We start from the raw sequence: 12,969 nt of genomic DNA on the forward strand, positions 1-12,969 counted from the left end.
CGTCAGTAAATTGTCATTGTGCTTTTCGCTGTTGCAGCTCATTTACCATCAACAGCCCCTTTACCATGAGTATTATTATACCTTCTTCACAATCTCTAGTGCAAGTGGTCGACTCTAGTCAAAGCTCTCCTTCTTCAACACAAGTATATATCATCTTTTTCTACTTTTATCATTACAAGGTGTTAAGGTGTTAATAATTTGTATGGATGTTTGTAAAATAAATATGATAAGAGAGATATATATATATATATATATATATTCATTGAAAAAAAGAAGATAAAATAAAAATTGAAGGAAATTCGTGACTGCATGGCTACATTCACATCATAGTAGAGACTTGAGAGTGTTTCGTACAAGCCACGAGGCCAATGGAGTAAGACAACAGCGACAGGAGGAGGCAAAAAGGCGGGTACTTTTAAAAGCTTGAAAACACCGAAGAGGCATTTATTCAAAAACCAGTTGGATGAAGCTCTCCTTCTTTAAACGCCATTGCTGCTCTTTTGCTTCTTTCAACCCCACATTTCCCTTCAAAACCCCATCAGACAAACATTCTCAGATCCTCCATTTTTGCAAATCAGCTCAACTTTTCCCTGCTATCCATCTCCTAAACACCCTACGTTTCCCTTCCGAAACATCCTCTTCGAAAAAACCATTACTCTACGCTTCCCTCTTGCAAACTTGCACAAATGTTCAATCTTTTTCTCATGGGCTCCAATTCCATGCCCACGTTATTAAATCTGGTCTCCAAACGGATCGTTTCGTCGGCAATAGCTTACTTGCTCTGTATTATAAGTTGGGTCCTGATTTTACAGAAACTCGGAGGGTTTTTGATGGGCTGTTTGTGAAAGATGTTATATCGTGGACATCGATGGTTTCGGGGTACATTAAAGCGGGTAAACCTGAGAGTTCGCTTGAATTGTTTTGGGAAATGCTGGGTTTTGGAGTTGAGCCAAATGGATTCACTTTATCTGCCGTGATCAAGGCGTGTTCGGAGCTTGGGAAGTTGACGCTGGGATGGTGCTTTCATGGGGTGGTTATAAAACGCGGGTTTGTTTCGAATCGTGTAATTTCGAGTGCGTTGACTGATTTTTATGGGAGGAATTGGCAGTTGAAGGAGGCGTGTGAGATATTTGATGAATTGCCTGAACCGGATGCTATTTGTTGGACTTCTGTTATTTCGGCTCTCACGAGGAACGATTTGTATGAGGAGGCATTGATGTTCTTTTATTTGATGCATAGGAATCATGGTTTGAGCCCGGATGGGTTTACATTTGGGACAGTATTGACAGCTTGTGGTAATTTAGGGCGGTTGAGGCAAGGGAAGCAAGTGCATGCTAAGGTCATTACTTGTGGACTTTGCGGAAATGTGGTTGTTGAGAGTAGCCTTCTTGATATGTATGGAAAGTGTGGGTTGGTTGATGAATCTCAGCGTATTTTTGATAGGATGTCAAAAAAGAATTCAGTTTCTTGGTCTGCATTGCTTGGTGTTTACTGTCAGAATAAAGACTATGAATCTGTTATTAGAATTTTCAGGGAAATGGATAAGACGGATCTCTACTGTTTTGGAACTGTTCTCCGTGCATGTGCAGGTTTGGCTGCTGTAAGACAAGGTAAAGAAGTTCATTGTCAGTATGTGAGAAGGGGTGGTTGGAGAGATGTTATTGTAGAATCAGCCTTAGTTGATCTTTATGCAAAATGTGGCTGTATTCATTTTGCACATCGCATCTTTGTGCAGATGTCTAGTAGAAATTTGATAACATGGAACTCAATGATTTATGGGTTTGCTCAGAATGGATTAGGTGGAGAAGCTCTAAGAATATTTGATGAGATGATCAACAAGGGTATTAAACCTGATTATATTAGTTTTATTGGAGTCCTTTTCGCTTGTAGTCATACAGGCTTGGTAGATCAAGGGCGAAAATATTTTGCCTTAATGACTAGGGCATATGGGATTAAACCTGGAATTGAACATTACAATTGCATGGTTGATCTCTTAGGCCGCGCTGGGTTACTGGAAGAAGCTGAAAATTTGATAGAGAGTGCAGACTTCAGAGATGATTCATCTCTTTGGGCTGTTCTCCTTGGTGCTTGCACAACCTGTACAAGTTCAAGTACTGCAGAGCGCATTGCAAAGAAAATGATTGAAGTAGCACCTGACTACCATATGAGTTATGTTCTCCTGGCTAATGTATATAAAGCAGTTGGCCGATGGAATGATGCTTTAAAGGTTAGGAAGCTAATGAAAGACAGGGGAGTCAAGAAGATTACAGGCAGGAGCTGGGTTGAGGCTAACACTAACATGGGTTCTTATCTTGATGTGGCTGATGTGGATATGCCTGGAAGAAATGGTTTTCTAGGCATAAGTGATCCTGTCTGATGGTGAGAACAAATCGGTGTTAATCAATTTTTCTAGCCTGGTTCAAAGTTCATGAAGTCGCAAATGTCTAAACAGCTTTAATTTTCCTTTCATATGGCCTCTGCCGTGCATCAAAAGCTGTGTTTAAAGGTGCAGAATCACCGAAGTGACCAGCTGACAGGCGGTTTGAACCATTCAGGCAAATGCAGTCATTGCGAATCAAATTTTCCTGCTGAAAAAGAGTTTCTTAAATTCCCATATTCTAGCGCTATGAAAATTTGATTATGATTTCTCTTGTTCTTTACCTGGTTAATTGGCACTTTCAGAATCTACAGAACAAGCGGGAAACTCCTGTTCAATCCATCATTGTAACTTGTGAAACCAATAATAGGAGAAAATGAACTCCCTCGCCTTAATTCTGCAATGGCCCTGTTGATATGTGTATGGATTGTAAAATCGATTCTAGGGTTTGAAATAATGGCTCCAAGTTGTTTTCTTGTTATTCCTTGGTAACGTTTTAAACCATACCTTTGGAGTAAATGACTCCAGTCTTGTTGTAGGAACGATTATAGGCCATTAGCTAGTTGCCGCTCTATTTGGTGTTATGGTATGTCTTGGGTCAGTTCGTATCCCGAAAAGTCCAACTGAAGAAAAACTAACAAAACCAACTTGGCAAAATTGCGGTAGCCAAAATTTGTGCTGGGTACTTGATTGATCATAGGTCCAAGTAGCCATGCTTACTACTCTTGCATAGCTGAAATACATCAAAATCATTGATGTGATATCAACCCGAGGCATTGATGTGCATCTAACTGAAAACACTCGTGCTCAACCACCTCGGTTACAGTCAACTGGGAACTTTCCAATCAATAGGGCATACATACTTGGTACACCTCTACAGATTATTAGAAAAAGAGAATCGTGTCACCCATAGTAATGAATCACTCTGCCTGGACTTCCCAATCAAACATGGACGAGGCCAACACAACGAACCAGACAATCACAACGCATGACTACAATCAACTTAGAAGAACAGGCAAATCTGGTATAAAGAGAAGCCAGAATTTACATTATACATTCATTCATCACTTTGACCTCTAGTATTTACACACCAGATCTTGGAAGCTTTTACATTGCTCAGTATACAGTATACACCCTACAGAGACTGTTGCTTATAGCATACATTAGGAACACTTGGGAGTCTTAAGAGATTGGGTTCTAAGGGTCTAGAGAATTTTCTTTGTGTTCACCTTCAGCCTCGGACTCAGAATAAACTTGTCCTTAGAAAGCAAATTTCAGCTATTCGTGAATATTCATTTGAAATCTATAGGTCTAGAGTAATTTCTTCATCTTCACCTTCAACCTCGGACTCGGAATAATCGCGTCCTTCAAAAGCAAATTTCATCTCTTGGTTGACCAATTCAGCAAGGTCTTGCCTGTTGGCATTTCTGTAAGCATCTATGACGGCCTTGAACAAGGATTCATTTGGCTCAATCTCTCCATATTTTAATTGGCTATATATCCTCTTCACACCTTCAACCATGCCAGCTTTCCCATAGCAACCTACGAGATTAATAAAGGTAACAAGGTCTGGCTCCAGGCCCTCATCCTGCATTTTCATGACCATATTCAAAGCCTTATTAATGTGCCCTGATGATCCATAAGCATATATGGCAGCATTGTACACAAAAGACTCAAGAGCTATTTCTGCTTTTGTGAATGCCTCACAAGACTCAAGTGCAAAAGCGTGCAAGCCTACCAAAGAGAAAACAACAATGATAACAGCTTGTCTTGCATAAGGTTTCCCTTCCTGGTATGATGACTCTAGCTGCATCACAGCTTCAATTGGAATGCCTCCCTTCTTGAGTGCAGTGAATAGTACTTTAAAGGTCCCTGTGTCAGGCAAAATCTTTTGGCTAATCATCTCATGCAACAATTCACCACACCCACGTAACTGGCCATTCGTAACATAGCATGCCATTACTTTATTGTATGAAGAACAGTCTTTTAACAAACCAGACTGTTTCATCTCTTCTGCAACATCAATTGCTTCGTCAAGCATACCCATGCTTTTATACAGATACATCATAGTTGCATATGAAAACCCATCTGCGGTTCCCTTTTCTTTCAAATTGTCAAAAACACATCTGGCTTCAGACACCATTACGAGATCTGCATAAAGATTTAAAATACTATTTGATGCAATGATATCTGGACCACCCTCCAGATCTTTCATCTTTTCATACATTTGTTTTGCTCCTTCCAAACACCCCACTTTGCTATAAGCCTTAATCAGCGAAGTTAGCACTATCTTATTTGCTGATACTCCAGATTCTTCCATCATCCGAAAATATCGCAGAGCTTCTTCAACATCACCAATTTCTGCGAACCCATTAATTAAAGACCCATGAACAACTTCATTGGGCTTCACCCCTGCACTGATCATTTCTTGGTAACCATCAACGGCATCAGAAAGCTGGCCAAGACGGACATAGCATGCAATAAGAGAGGAAAAGGTTAGACACTTTGGTTTGAATCCTGCTGCTTGCATTTCACCTAAGAGATCTCTTGCCTGATCCACTAAATCACCTCCAGATAACATTTGAATAAGGGAATTATACGTGCACTCATCAGGCCAAGTACCATTATGTCTCATGCTCTTGAAGAGAGACAAAGCCTTATCATAGAGTTCTGCTTTGCCATAGGCTTTGACCATGACATTGTATTCCGCAACACCTTTCTTCTGCCTTGGCAAATATCTCTTGCCATAAAACACAGCCTCAGCTTCAGCACAGAGCCCATTTTCAGCATAAGCATCTATAATTGCTGCACGTGTCTTCGATGAAAGCTCACAATTCGAAAGAAACTTCTCAAAAAGATTCTTTGCCTGGTCAAGCAACCCTGTGGCAATATACATCTCAATAAGAACAGGAAGAGACTGCTCATCAATGTGAATACCAAATTTGTCCATTTCTTCAATTACAGTCTCCACTTCTTGAACCATATTCCTCTCACATAATATATGAAGAACAGCTCTGTGAGTTACAATATCAGGGAAAAGACCTACCTTCCTGATCTTCCTATAATATTCCAGGGCCGCCTCAATATTTCCAGCACCAGCAGACAGAGACAAAAAGATGTTATAAGTCTTTGTGTCGGGAGGTATACCCTTTTCTTCCATTTTACTAAGCAAAGATTCTGCCTCCAAGAAGTGGCCATGACTTCCACAAGTAAAGATCATAGTGTTAAATGTGATAGTATCCATCACCACACCAGATTTTAACATTTCAGCAAAGATATCAGCTGCATCCCTGAGGCGCCCAGCTTTTCCATACAAATCAATCAAAGTATTGTATGTAGACGTTAGTCGTGGCTTTCTAATAGAACTTTCTGTGTCTGGTGAACCTAAAGTTTCCAAAACAGGACTCCTACCACCTGTCCTGAAAAGCTCAGTTGATAGAAAATGCTTAAAACTAACGGGAGCTAAACGAGACCCATTTTCAAAATCAATCATCGAATCCAACTCAAGATCATTCAAGTCCACCTTCCCAATGCACCAATCTTTATAAAACCTATCTGCCCTATCAAACTCCATAGCATCCTTCAAAACCTTAACAATGGTATTCATTGTGACTTCATCAGGGTAAAGTCCTCTGAGTCTCATATGCTTAATCCATAAAAGTGCTTCTTTCACCAGACCAGCCTTCCCATAAACATCAACAAGCATTCCATAAGTATTGTTTGTGGGCAAAACACCATTTTTCGCCATTTCAATCCAACAAAGCCTTAACTCATCCCATTTTTGAGCTCTCCCCAGAGCTCGAAGCACGATGTTATAATGAATAACATTCGGCACATAGTCTTTCAGTGACTTGAAAAACTCAAAAACCCGAATAACTCTCTCGCAGTTACTCTGTTCTTTGAGTATCACAGTCTGTTCTTTCGGACTCAAATTCTCACAAACCGAACTAAGGGTTTTCTCTACGTCCGTATCGCACTCCAAAGCCCTAAGAATCGAAGGCAAAACACCTTTATACCTCTTCTTTTTAACATTATTTGAAGAACTTTTAGTGGGCGAAAACAGGGTTTTAGAGAGACACTGTAGCTTAAACCCTATAGAAACCCCAAATCCTCTTGAATACTGCTTCTGGGCACACGAGGGTACGCTTGCACTTGAGCCTTGCTCAGGAAAGTGTTGTTTTCTAGAAAATCTTTGGTCATGATTATACCCCAAAAACACTCTAGCTGCACCAGGAAAATGGAGGTGAGGAAGCTTACTTGGTGAAACCAAGATGTCGCGCTGTAAACTATGATGCCCCAATTCTCTTGAACCGTAGCTCTGTAGCATCTTTTCCTTTTCGGCTTGCGTTTTTGGGTTTCTGAATCTCTTCTTTCGGTGAAGGTTTAGGGTTTACGCCCAATGATTTTGTAGCGTTTTTGGCCAAGTTTTTTATTTGTCAGCCTCTAAGGGTTCCTAGATTAGGAAGTTTCTGTGATTCTGCGGCACTTTACACTACTCAGCCCTAACTAACGCCCAACTCCATAAAGGGAGGGAAAAACCAAAGAAAGGAAATGAAAATGCTAATAAAAATCTTTTCTTTTCTTTTTTTTGGAAATAATTCTTAATTTGATTCACTGACAAATTTTGACATTGTTTGTTTATTTTATTTATTTTTCATTGATATAATATGATTAAAAAATAAATGTAATAGATTAAATTATTCACCTCTTTGCGTATTTATTTTATATCCACTGATTCACAATAATAACTTGTTTGAAATAGAGACGTTAAAACCTCATATGGCTTGTTAGATCTAAGGATTTATTTACAAGCAAAACATAACTTGATTGCCATATATAAACTCTTTCTGATTGTGTAATAGAACCTAAATTCTATACATACGTGTCGCGTTAAAAAAAATTAAAGTGGGAAAAAGAAAGCACTAATTATTATGTAAATCCGCCCGTGTCAGATACTCGGCATTTCTCCCCGGAAGCAGAGATCAAGCATACAAACCATTCTATGCATAACAACACTACTGAAATGAAATATGGGGAAAACAGGGGTTAGCCTGGTAAAAACCAGACAAAAACTTTGATTATCTTTGCTTTCAACTTTATCTGATTTCTCAACATTCTTCATTCAGAATTATAATTAAAACAACACATTAATAAAATGAATAGGCCGGCCAGAAAGGCACCAATGGTGTATGGGAAGAACAAGTAAGGGAATTTCTTGGACAAATCCTAGTCCGCCTGCAAATGCCATCTTCTATTAGAGTCTCCCTATCATAGTGCTGCCATCATGGTTCTTGTTGCAGCCTCCCGCTTCATCTCTGCAGCTTTACCACTACCTCGGAAATACATGTAAACTTGCTGCAAGTTTAAACAAGAAAACACAGAGGCTAAGTGGAAACAAGAGTGGAGCAGTTTTGCTGGATAGGTAATGAAACAAGAGGGATTAGTGAACCTGAATAACCCAGACACTGAGCAGTGATTCAACGCAAAAAAATCCAAAACCAATAAAGTAGAATATCTGCAACTCAAAATGAAGCATGGAAAATGTCAAGCTTTCTCAAAGACACAATGAATAGTAGACCAGAAACAGACATATATTTTAGTATGATTCTACTCAAGACTATACTTCATAAAATCATGATCCTAAATAGTGTTGATGCTACAACTATGTAGTTGAATATTAACTATGGTGTCCTAATGGCTTGAGACTTACCCCCACCAAAGCATGGTTGCCCAAGAGATCTATTGCAGGCAAAATACCTCTGTGCAAAGAATTATACAATAAAATACATCAGCTATAGATTTCCATAGAGAAACAAAAACATGATTAAAGCTAGTGTTCCTACATGAATAATTAAAACACATTTTCCAGCGGAACAATTAAGAGACGGTAAAAATGTGGTTGGTTCCAATAGGGGCTGCCAAGGTGATAGGCTTGCTTCCCTTCAGATTGTCTAATACAATAAAAGTGTAAAATACAAAATGTGGCTGATTATTCAGGGACAAATATTCAAACCAGCCCATGGAAATCATAAGTTTTTACATCCACTCCTTCTCAAAATTGTTACCTTCTCTATAAAGAATTAAACAATGAAAACCTTTTTCTGAAAAAGAAATGTAACAAGCAAAATTGCCCTGGAAGGAAAATGGTCAAACAAACTTACGCAAGAGACTTTCCCTTGAAAATAATTGGGGGAGCAACTGCAGCAAAGATGCAAAAGCCAATATGCAACTGGAAGGTGGAAGAGACGAATCAGAAATGAGGAGCTTTCCAACATATCCTCGATGAATATAGAACAATTACAATGAGAAAACAATAAGCTTACCAAGTAAAACAAGAAAAACCATCCAAACTTCAATGCGCTATCAGTCCTTTAAAAGGAATAGAAGCATAACATAAGATAAGATCAAGGATAGGGATAAAACGTAACATATATTGTAAATCTAAGTGTGTAACTACGAGTGGCATTTCCAAATTATTCACATAGTTTTTTTCAGCTCACAATAACATTGTTTAAAATAAATTTCAAGGGTACATGGTTGATGTATAGGGTATCCTTATATCATCTCACCATCTGGAAGCAGCAAACATTTTTTATGATCATTGGATCTAAATTTCCAATTGGTTCATGACATAGGAGTCCAGATAGTAGAAATAATCACAGAAAGCACTATAATCTTTATAACTAATAATTAGATAGAGAAAGATTTGATAAGTCATAAACCAAATATGGAATAACCCAAAAGTAGTACCTCATGGCACGATAAAGAGGGCGATACCACAACACATAGCCACCAGGTACCCCAGATATAAAATATATGATGGAAAGAAACCAAATTGTCGGACCTGGAACAAAATATAAATTCTTAATACGATAAAAGATACCAAAATAGCAATTAAACAATAATTAAGGCCTATGCTGAGTAACTTTCAAAACCCACCTTCTCCCTTGATCCAGGCTGTAGTAACAGCTATTATATTCCATGAAAGACAAAGAACCAAACCTGCCCATGTCCAGATAAATTAAGAGACTTAAGTTAAAATAGACCACCTTAACAAATTTGTGTTTAGACATTCTCCAAGACATGAACAGGAAATGAACATTACAACCAATAAGATCCATCTCATTTTAACTGAAAGACTCACCTAATGCTAATATATTAAAAGAGTAAGAGAGAAATAACTAGATCAGAAAAAAATAGACCAAAGCAATAAGACCATCCAATTCTAAACCCAAGCACTGTGATGCTTAAAACATTGAAACCTTTTCCGAAAGAACCAAAAAAACCTTATTTTTAACTCACCTAACAATGTTGTGAAAGCAACATACTGCATCTTTTGTAGGTGGATTGGTATTTCATTTGCAATGTCATGATGGATAATAGGAAAATATGGGGGCCAATTTTTCTCCTCTATTACTATTCCAGCTGCCAAGAAAAAGGCAAGAACACATGTCCAAATCAGATAGGTAATGCACAAGCTCATTAAGTCAACAATAATAGAAAAGAACCTACCACGTGCTATTACATCCTCCTTCCTTTTCAATTCCTGCGTAATGTAAAGATAGCATCAGTTACTAGGAAGATAATTTATACTAAAAGCAAAAGGAATCGCAAAACCACGCTACAGACAACACTAGTTACATACAACTTCCAAATGTACATTTAAGGATCAACTCATTTCAGCGTTTAGAAGTTTCACAATGAAAAAGAAAACAATTCAGAATATAAGATATTTTACAGGCACTCGTACAGAAAGACAAATTAAACTAAAATATGAGCCAGAAATTGAGATTCAAAAACTATGCTTTCGATTCTTTGTGCCGAGTTACCAATAACTAAATTAATTTGGAAATGTTTATAATTGAAACTGCAATTCTAAAGGAGTAACCAGCCGCCATTGACATCAAATATCTCAAATAATTAATTGGAAGCACCAAATTTATAATTCCTCAGCCAGCCTTGCTCAAATGCAAACAAGCAACCAAAAATTACCTGTTCTCGCTTTTTCAATTCAGCCTCTCTTGCTTGAAGTTCCTTTTCCTTCGCTTTTAAATCCTACAGTTGATGAGACAAAAGATGACAACAAGTATTTTGCTTAAACAGAATGTTCAGAACCACACACAGTAGGCTGTTCAATATCTGGAACATTTTAGGATACCTTTGCAGAATCAAGAGGAATATCTATTGTTGCACCACGGTCATACGGTTCAGGAGGAAGGGGTGACAGCCTTGATGTTGCAGGAGGAACACTACCAGGATTCTAAAATTTGTGTATTTAAAATTAGAAGTAACACAAGCAAGATTGTAAGCAATTGCACAGGATCGGTACATCATGCATACACAAGCACATGACATATGCATAACTGCATATGCAAGATAAGAAAATAAACCAGTCAATTGAGATACAATTGCATCACCAACAAGCATTCTAGCACAAAAATTTCACAAAGCAAGCAAGGCATAAGCCAATGGGAAAATGAGTCCCATACAAATTTGGGATAAAAAACAATGCACAAAACTGCACCTACAATCAGGATTCAACTGGCCATCTTCCTAAATATCAGGATGTACATGACTTTCAAGCCATGCATCCTGTCTCAAGGAGAAAGCAAGCTCATCTGTCCATTATTGCTCTCCCTGAGCTTTGTGTTCATTCTTTGCGCTGAGTAATTCAGTCTTTGATGCAGCACCTTGTTTTGAATCTATCTGATTTTCATTTGAAGTAAATGAGCTACTTAAAAGTGGGGAAAAATGGAATTTACTGGCTGAAATCCAGCAAAATACAATGTAGTGGCTAGGAAGATTTATGAATTCATCAATGAAAAGAATTTTGGTACCACTACCATTGCTAACAGTAGCAACCACCACAAAGACCATTTAATAAGCAAGGCATTTCCATGATGGATATTCATTAGCTTCAAATGCTGCTAGCATCTTCACCATAATGACAATCACTCTCATCATTGCAACCACTATAACTACTAATATTCTAGTGCCACTACCAATCATTAGAATCAAGTCAAAGCATGACCGTAGTGGCAAAATCAATGATAGCCTTTGAACAGTCATCACAACCAAGCTATGCAAGAGAGACATAGATAACAGTTAAGTATGTTTACTATTCAACCAATGTTTGCAGTTCTCAACAATTTAAATGCCACTATCAAACATTATGAAGGTAAAGGTAACCAGAAAATTGTAGGGAAATAGTACTTACTGTAGTATAAAAGGCACCTCCACCATAATTTGATTGCCCTGAGCCTTTCCTGACAGCTGGGTCCTGCAATAAATAAAATGAATCCATACAGGCCATGATAAGCAAAAACAATAATGAAGAACTTCAACAACAATTCAATGGCACAAATTAAATCATTACTTATAACTTCCAAGGATATACTGCAACAAAGCTGTGTGTGGTCAAGCTTAAGGGAAACAAGGAAACAATATTCACCAAAGAAATACTACATTCCATGAAGCCACATGTACCAGCTTTACATATCAGAAACAAGGCTTATTTATCTTGTTTTTCGTGGGCAAAAATCAACATGTCAAATTCAAATCAAATTTGTCTATGTTTAAAAATTACATCTCAAAAGGATGGTATTATTAGAGTCTAACAAAAGTTTCATTCAATTCGTAGCTTTTTGTCCCAAACCAACAGAGCCTTATGTCGCTCAACGGAAAAGAAAATTAAATAAACAGAGTTACTAGAGCTACATTATGGAAAACACGAGATCCTTTCCCAAAAGTAAAACAATTTCTAACAATAACAATTCCGATTGGCAGCGGAATATTAATCAGATCTAGCAATTTGGTCAATCAACCATCCAAATCAACAAAAACTATCGATGAAATCTCGAAAAAAGAAAAACAACAGAAAATATGCATATTCGCAATCGTAGGCCTTTGACATTTATGGAAAGCGGGATTCGGATACGTAAATGCGTGAGTATGGAACTTACCGAGAAAGGATTGACCTCTTCCTCGTCGAAAGGGTTAGAATCGAAGCGACTCATCGAATCACAAAAGGGGAACTCCGAATACTAAAACAATGCGGGATAGATCTGAATTTGGGACACTAAAAGAGATTATTTGGCAGCAAAAAAAAAGTTAGTGTTGGAAAGAAGATCAATGTCGAGAAAATATAGAGAAGAGGATCAAGGGAAATGAGAGAGGAGAGGGGCTGATTATAGCAACGGGTGGATATGGTTTATTTTTGGAATGGAAGGGTGTTCGTTTGGAGAGAAAATATAAGGAACAAGACGACGGAAAGACTTTCGCGGGCCGCGCTGGGGTTTTAAATAGGAGCTCGCAATGGGCTTGGTATGGTAGATCTCCTCTACTTTATTGACTCCAGTCAAATTTTGGGCCAATTCCGCGTTTTCTTTCGGAATTTTGCTTCTGGTTTTTTTAATACATATTTGTTGAATTGAATGAGTTTTGTTTTAGATTTAGTAATTGATTAAATTCCAAGAGTTGGGACAAAGTAGGCGAAGATTGTATTTCACAATCAAATACTTACTGGTCAAATGCTGTCCATTGGTTGCAACATTTCCTTGGAGTTTAGCTGACATGCCATGCCCCCCATTGCT

The 12,969-nt window shown here is 38.1% G+C and overlaps 3 protein-coding genes across 3 annotated transcripts; 1 reads left to right on the forward strand and 2 right to left on the reverse strand.

The window, feature by feature from the left end:
- Positions 1–418: 418 nt before the first annotated feature.
- Positions 419–2,838, forward strand: LOC110417219 (Pentatricopeptide repeat (PPR-like) superfamily protein). The gene has a single exon (XM_021429460.1). It carries the CDS (start codon positions 464–466, stop codon positions 2,375–2,377), a length of 1,914 nt encoding a protein of 637 aa, XP_021285135.1. The 5' UTR covers positions 419–463; the 3' UTR covers positions 2,378–2,838.
- Positions 2,839–3,291: 453 nt separating this feature from the next.
- Positions 3,292–6,938, reverse strand: LOC110426738 (Pentatricopeptide repeat (PPR) superfamily protein). The gene has a single exon (XM_021442033.1). It carries the CDS (start codon positions 6,702–6,704, stop codon positions 3,681–3,683), a length of 3,024 nt encoding a protein of 1,007 aa, XP_021297708.1. The 5' UTR covers positions 6,705–6,938; the 3' UTR covers positions 3,292–3,680.
- Positions 6,939–7,396: 458 nt separating this feature from the next.
- Positions 7,397–12,659, reverse strand: SCAMP3 (Secretory carrier membrane protein (SCAMP) family protein). Its single transcript, XM_021435310.2, has 13 exons — positions 12,340–12,659; positions 11,595–11,657; positions 10,536–10,637; positions 10,370–10,432; positions 9,890–9,923; positions 9,680–9,802; positions 9,317–9,379; positions 9,128–9,221; positions 8,701–8,746; positions 8,539–8,606; positions 8,088–8,136; positions 7,827–7,892; positions 7,397–7,732 (listed from the first exon to the last, which is right to left on the reverse strand). Exons 1-13 carry the CDS (start codon positions 12,391–12,393, stop codon positions 7,646–7,648), a joined length of 912 nt encoding a protein of 303 aa, XP_021290985.1. The 5' UTR covers positions 12,394–12,659; the 3' UTR covers positions 7,397–7,645.
- Between the last annotated feature and the right edge of the window lie 310 nt (positions 12,660–12,969).

This window comes from Theobroma umbraticum, unplaced genomic scaffold (genome assembly GCF_002168275.2).
Source record: "Theobroma umbraticum cultivar Fairchild unplaced genomic scaffold, ASM216827v3 scaffold_30.0, whole genome shotgun sequence".
Lineage (NCBI taxonomy): Eukaryota > Viridiplantae > Streptophyta > Magnoliopsida > Malvales > Malvaceae > Theobroma > Theobroma umbraticum.

Excerpts from the sequence above, each read along its gene's own strand:
- SCAMP3 (XM_021435310.2), bottom strand. The coding sequence starts at position 12,393 with ATGAGTCGCTTCGATTCTAACCCTTTCGACGAGGAAGAGGTCAATCCT. Across the intron at positions 9,380-9,679 it reads TGCTTTCACAACATTGTTAG|GTTTGGTTCTTTGTCTTTCA; the intron begins GTGAGTTAAAAA and ends GGACATGGGCAG. Across the intron at positions 8,137-8,538 it reads TTCAAGGGAAAGTCTCTTGC|AGGTATTTTGCCTGCAATAG; the intron begins GTAAGTTTGTTT and ends TTCTTTGCACAG.
- LOC110417219 (XM_021429460.1), top strand. The coding sequence starts at position 464 with ATGAAGCTCTCCTTCTTTAAACGCCATTGCTGCTCTTTTGCTTCTTTC.
- LOC110426738 (XM_021442033.1), bottom strand. The coding sequence starts at position 6,704 with ATGCTACAGAGCTACGGTTCAAGAGAATTGGGGCATCATAGTTTACAG.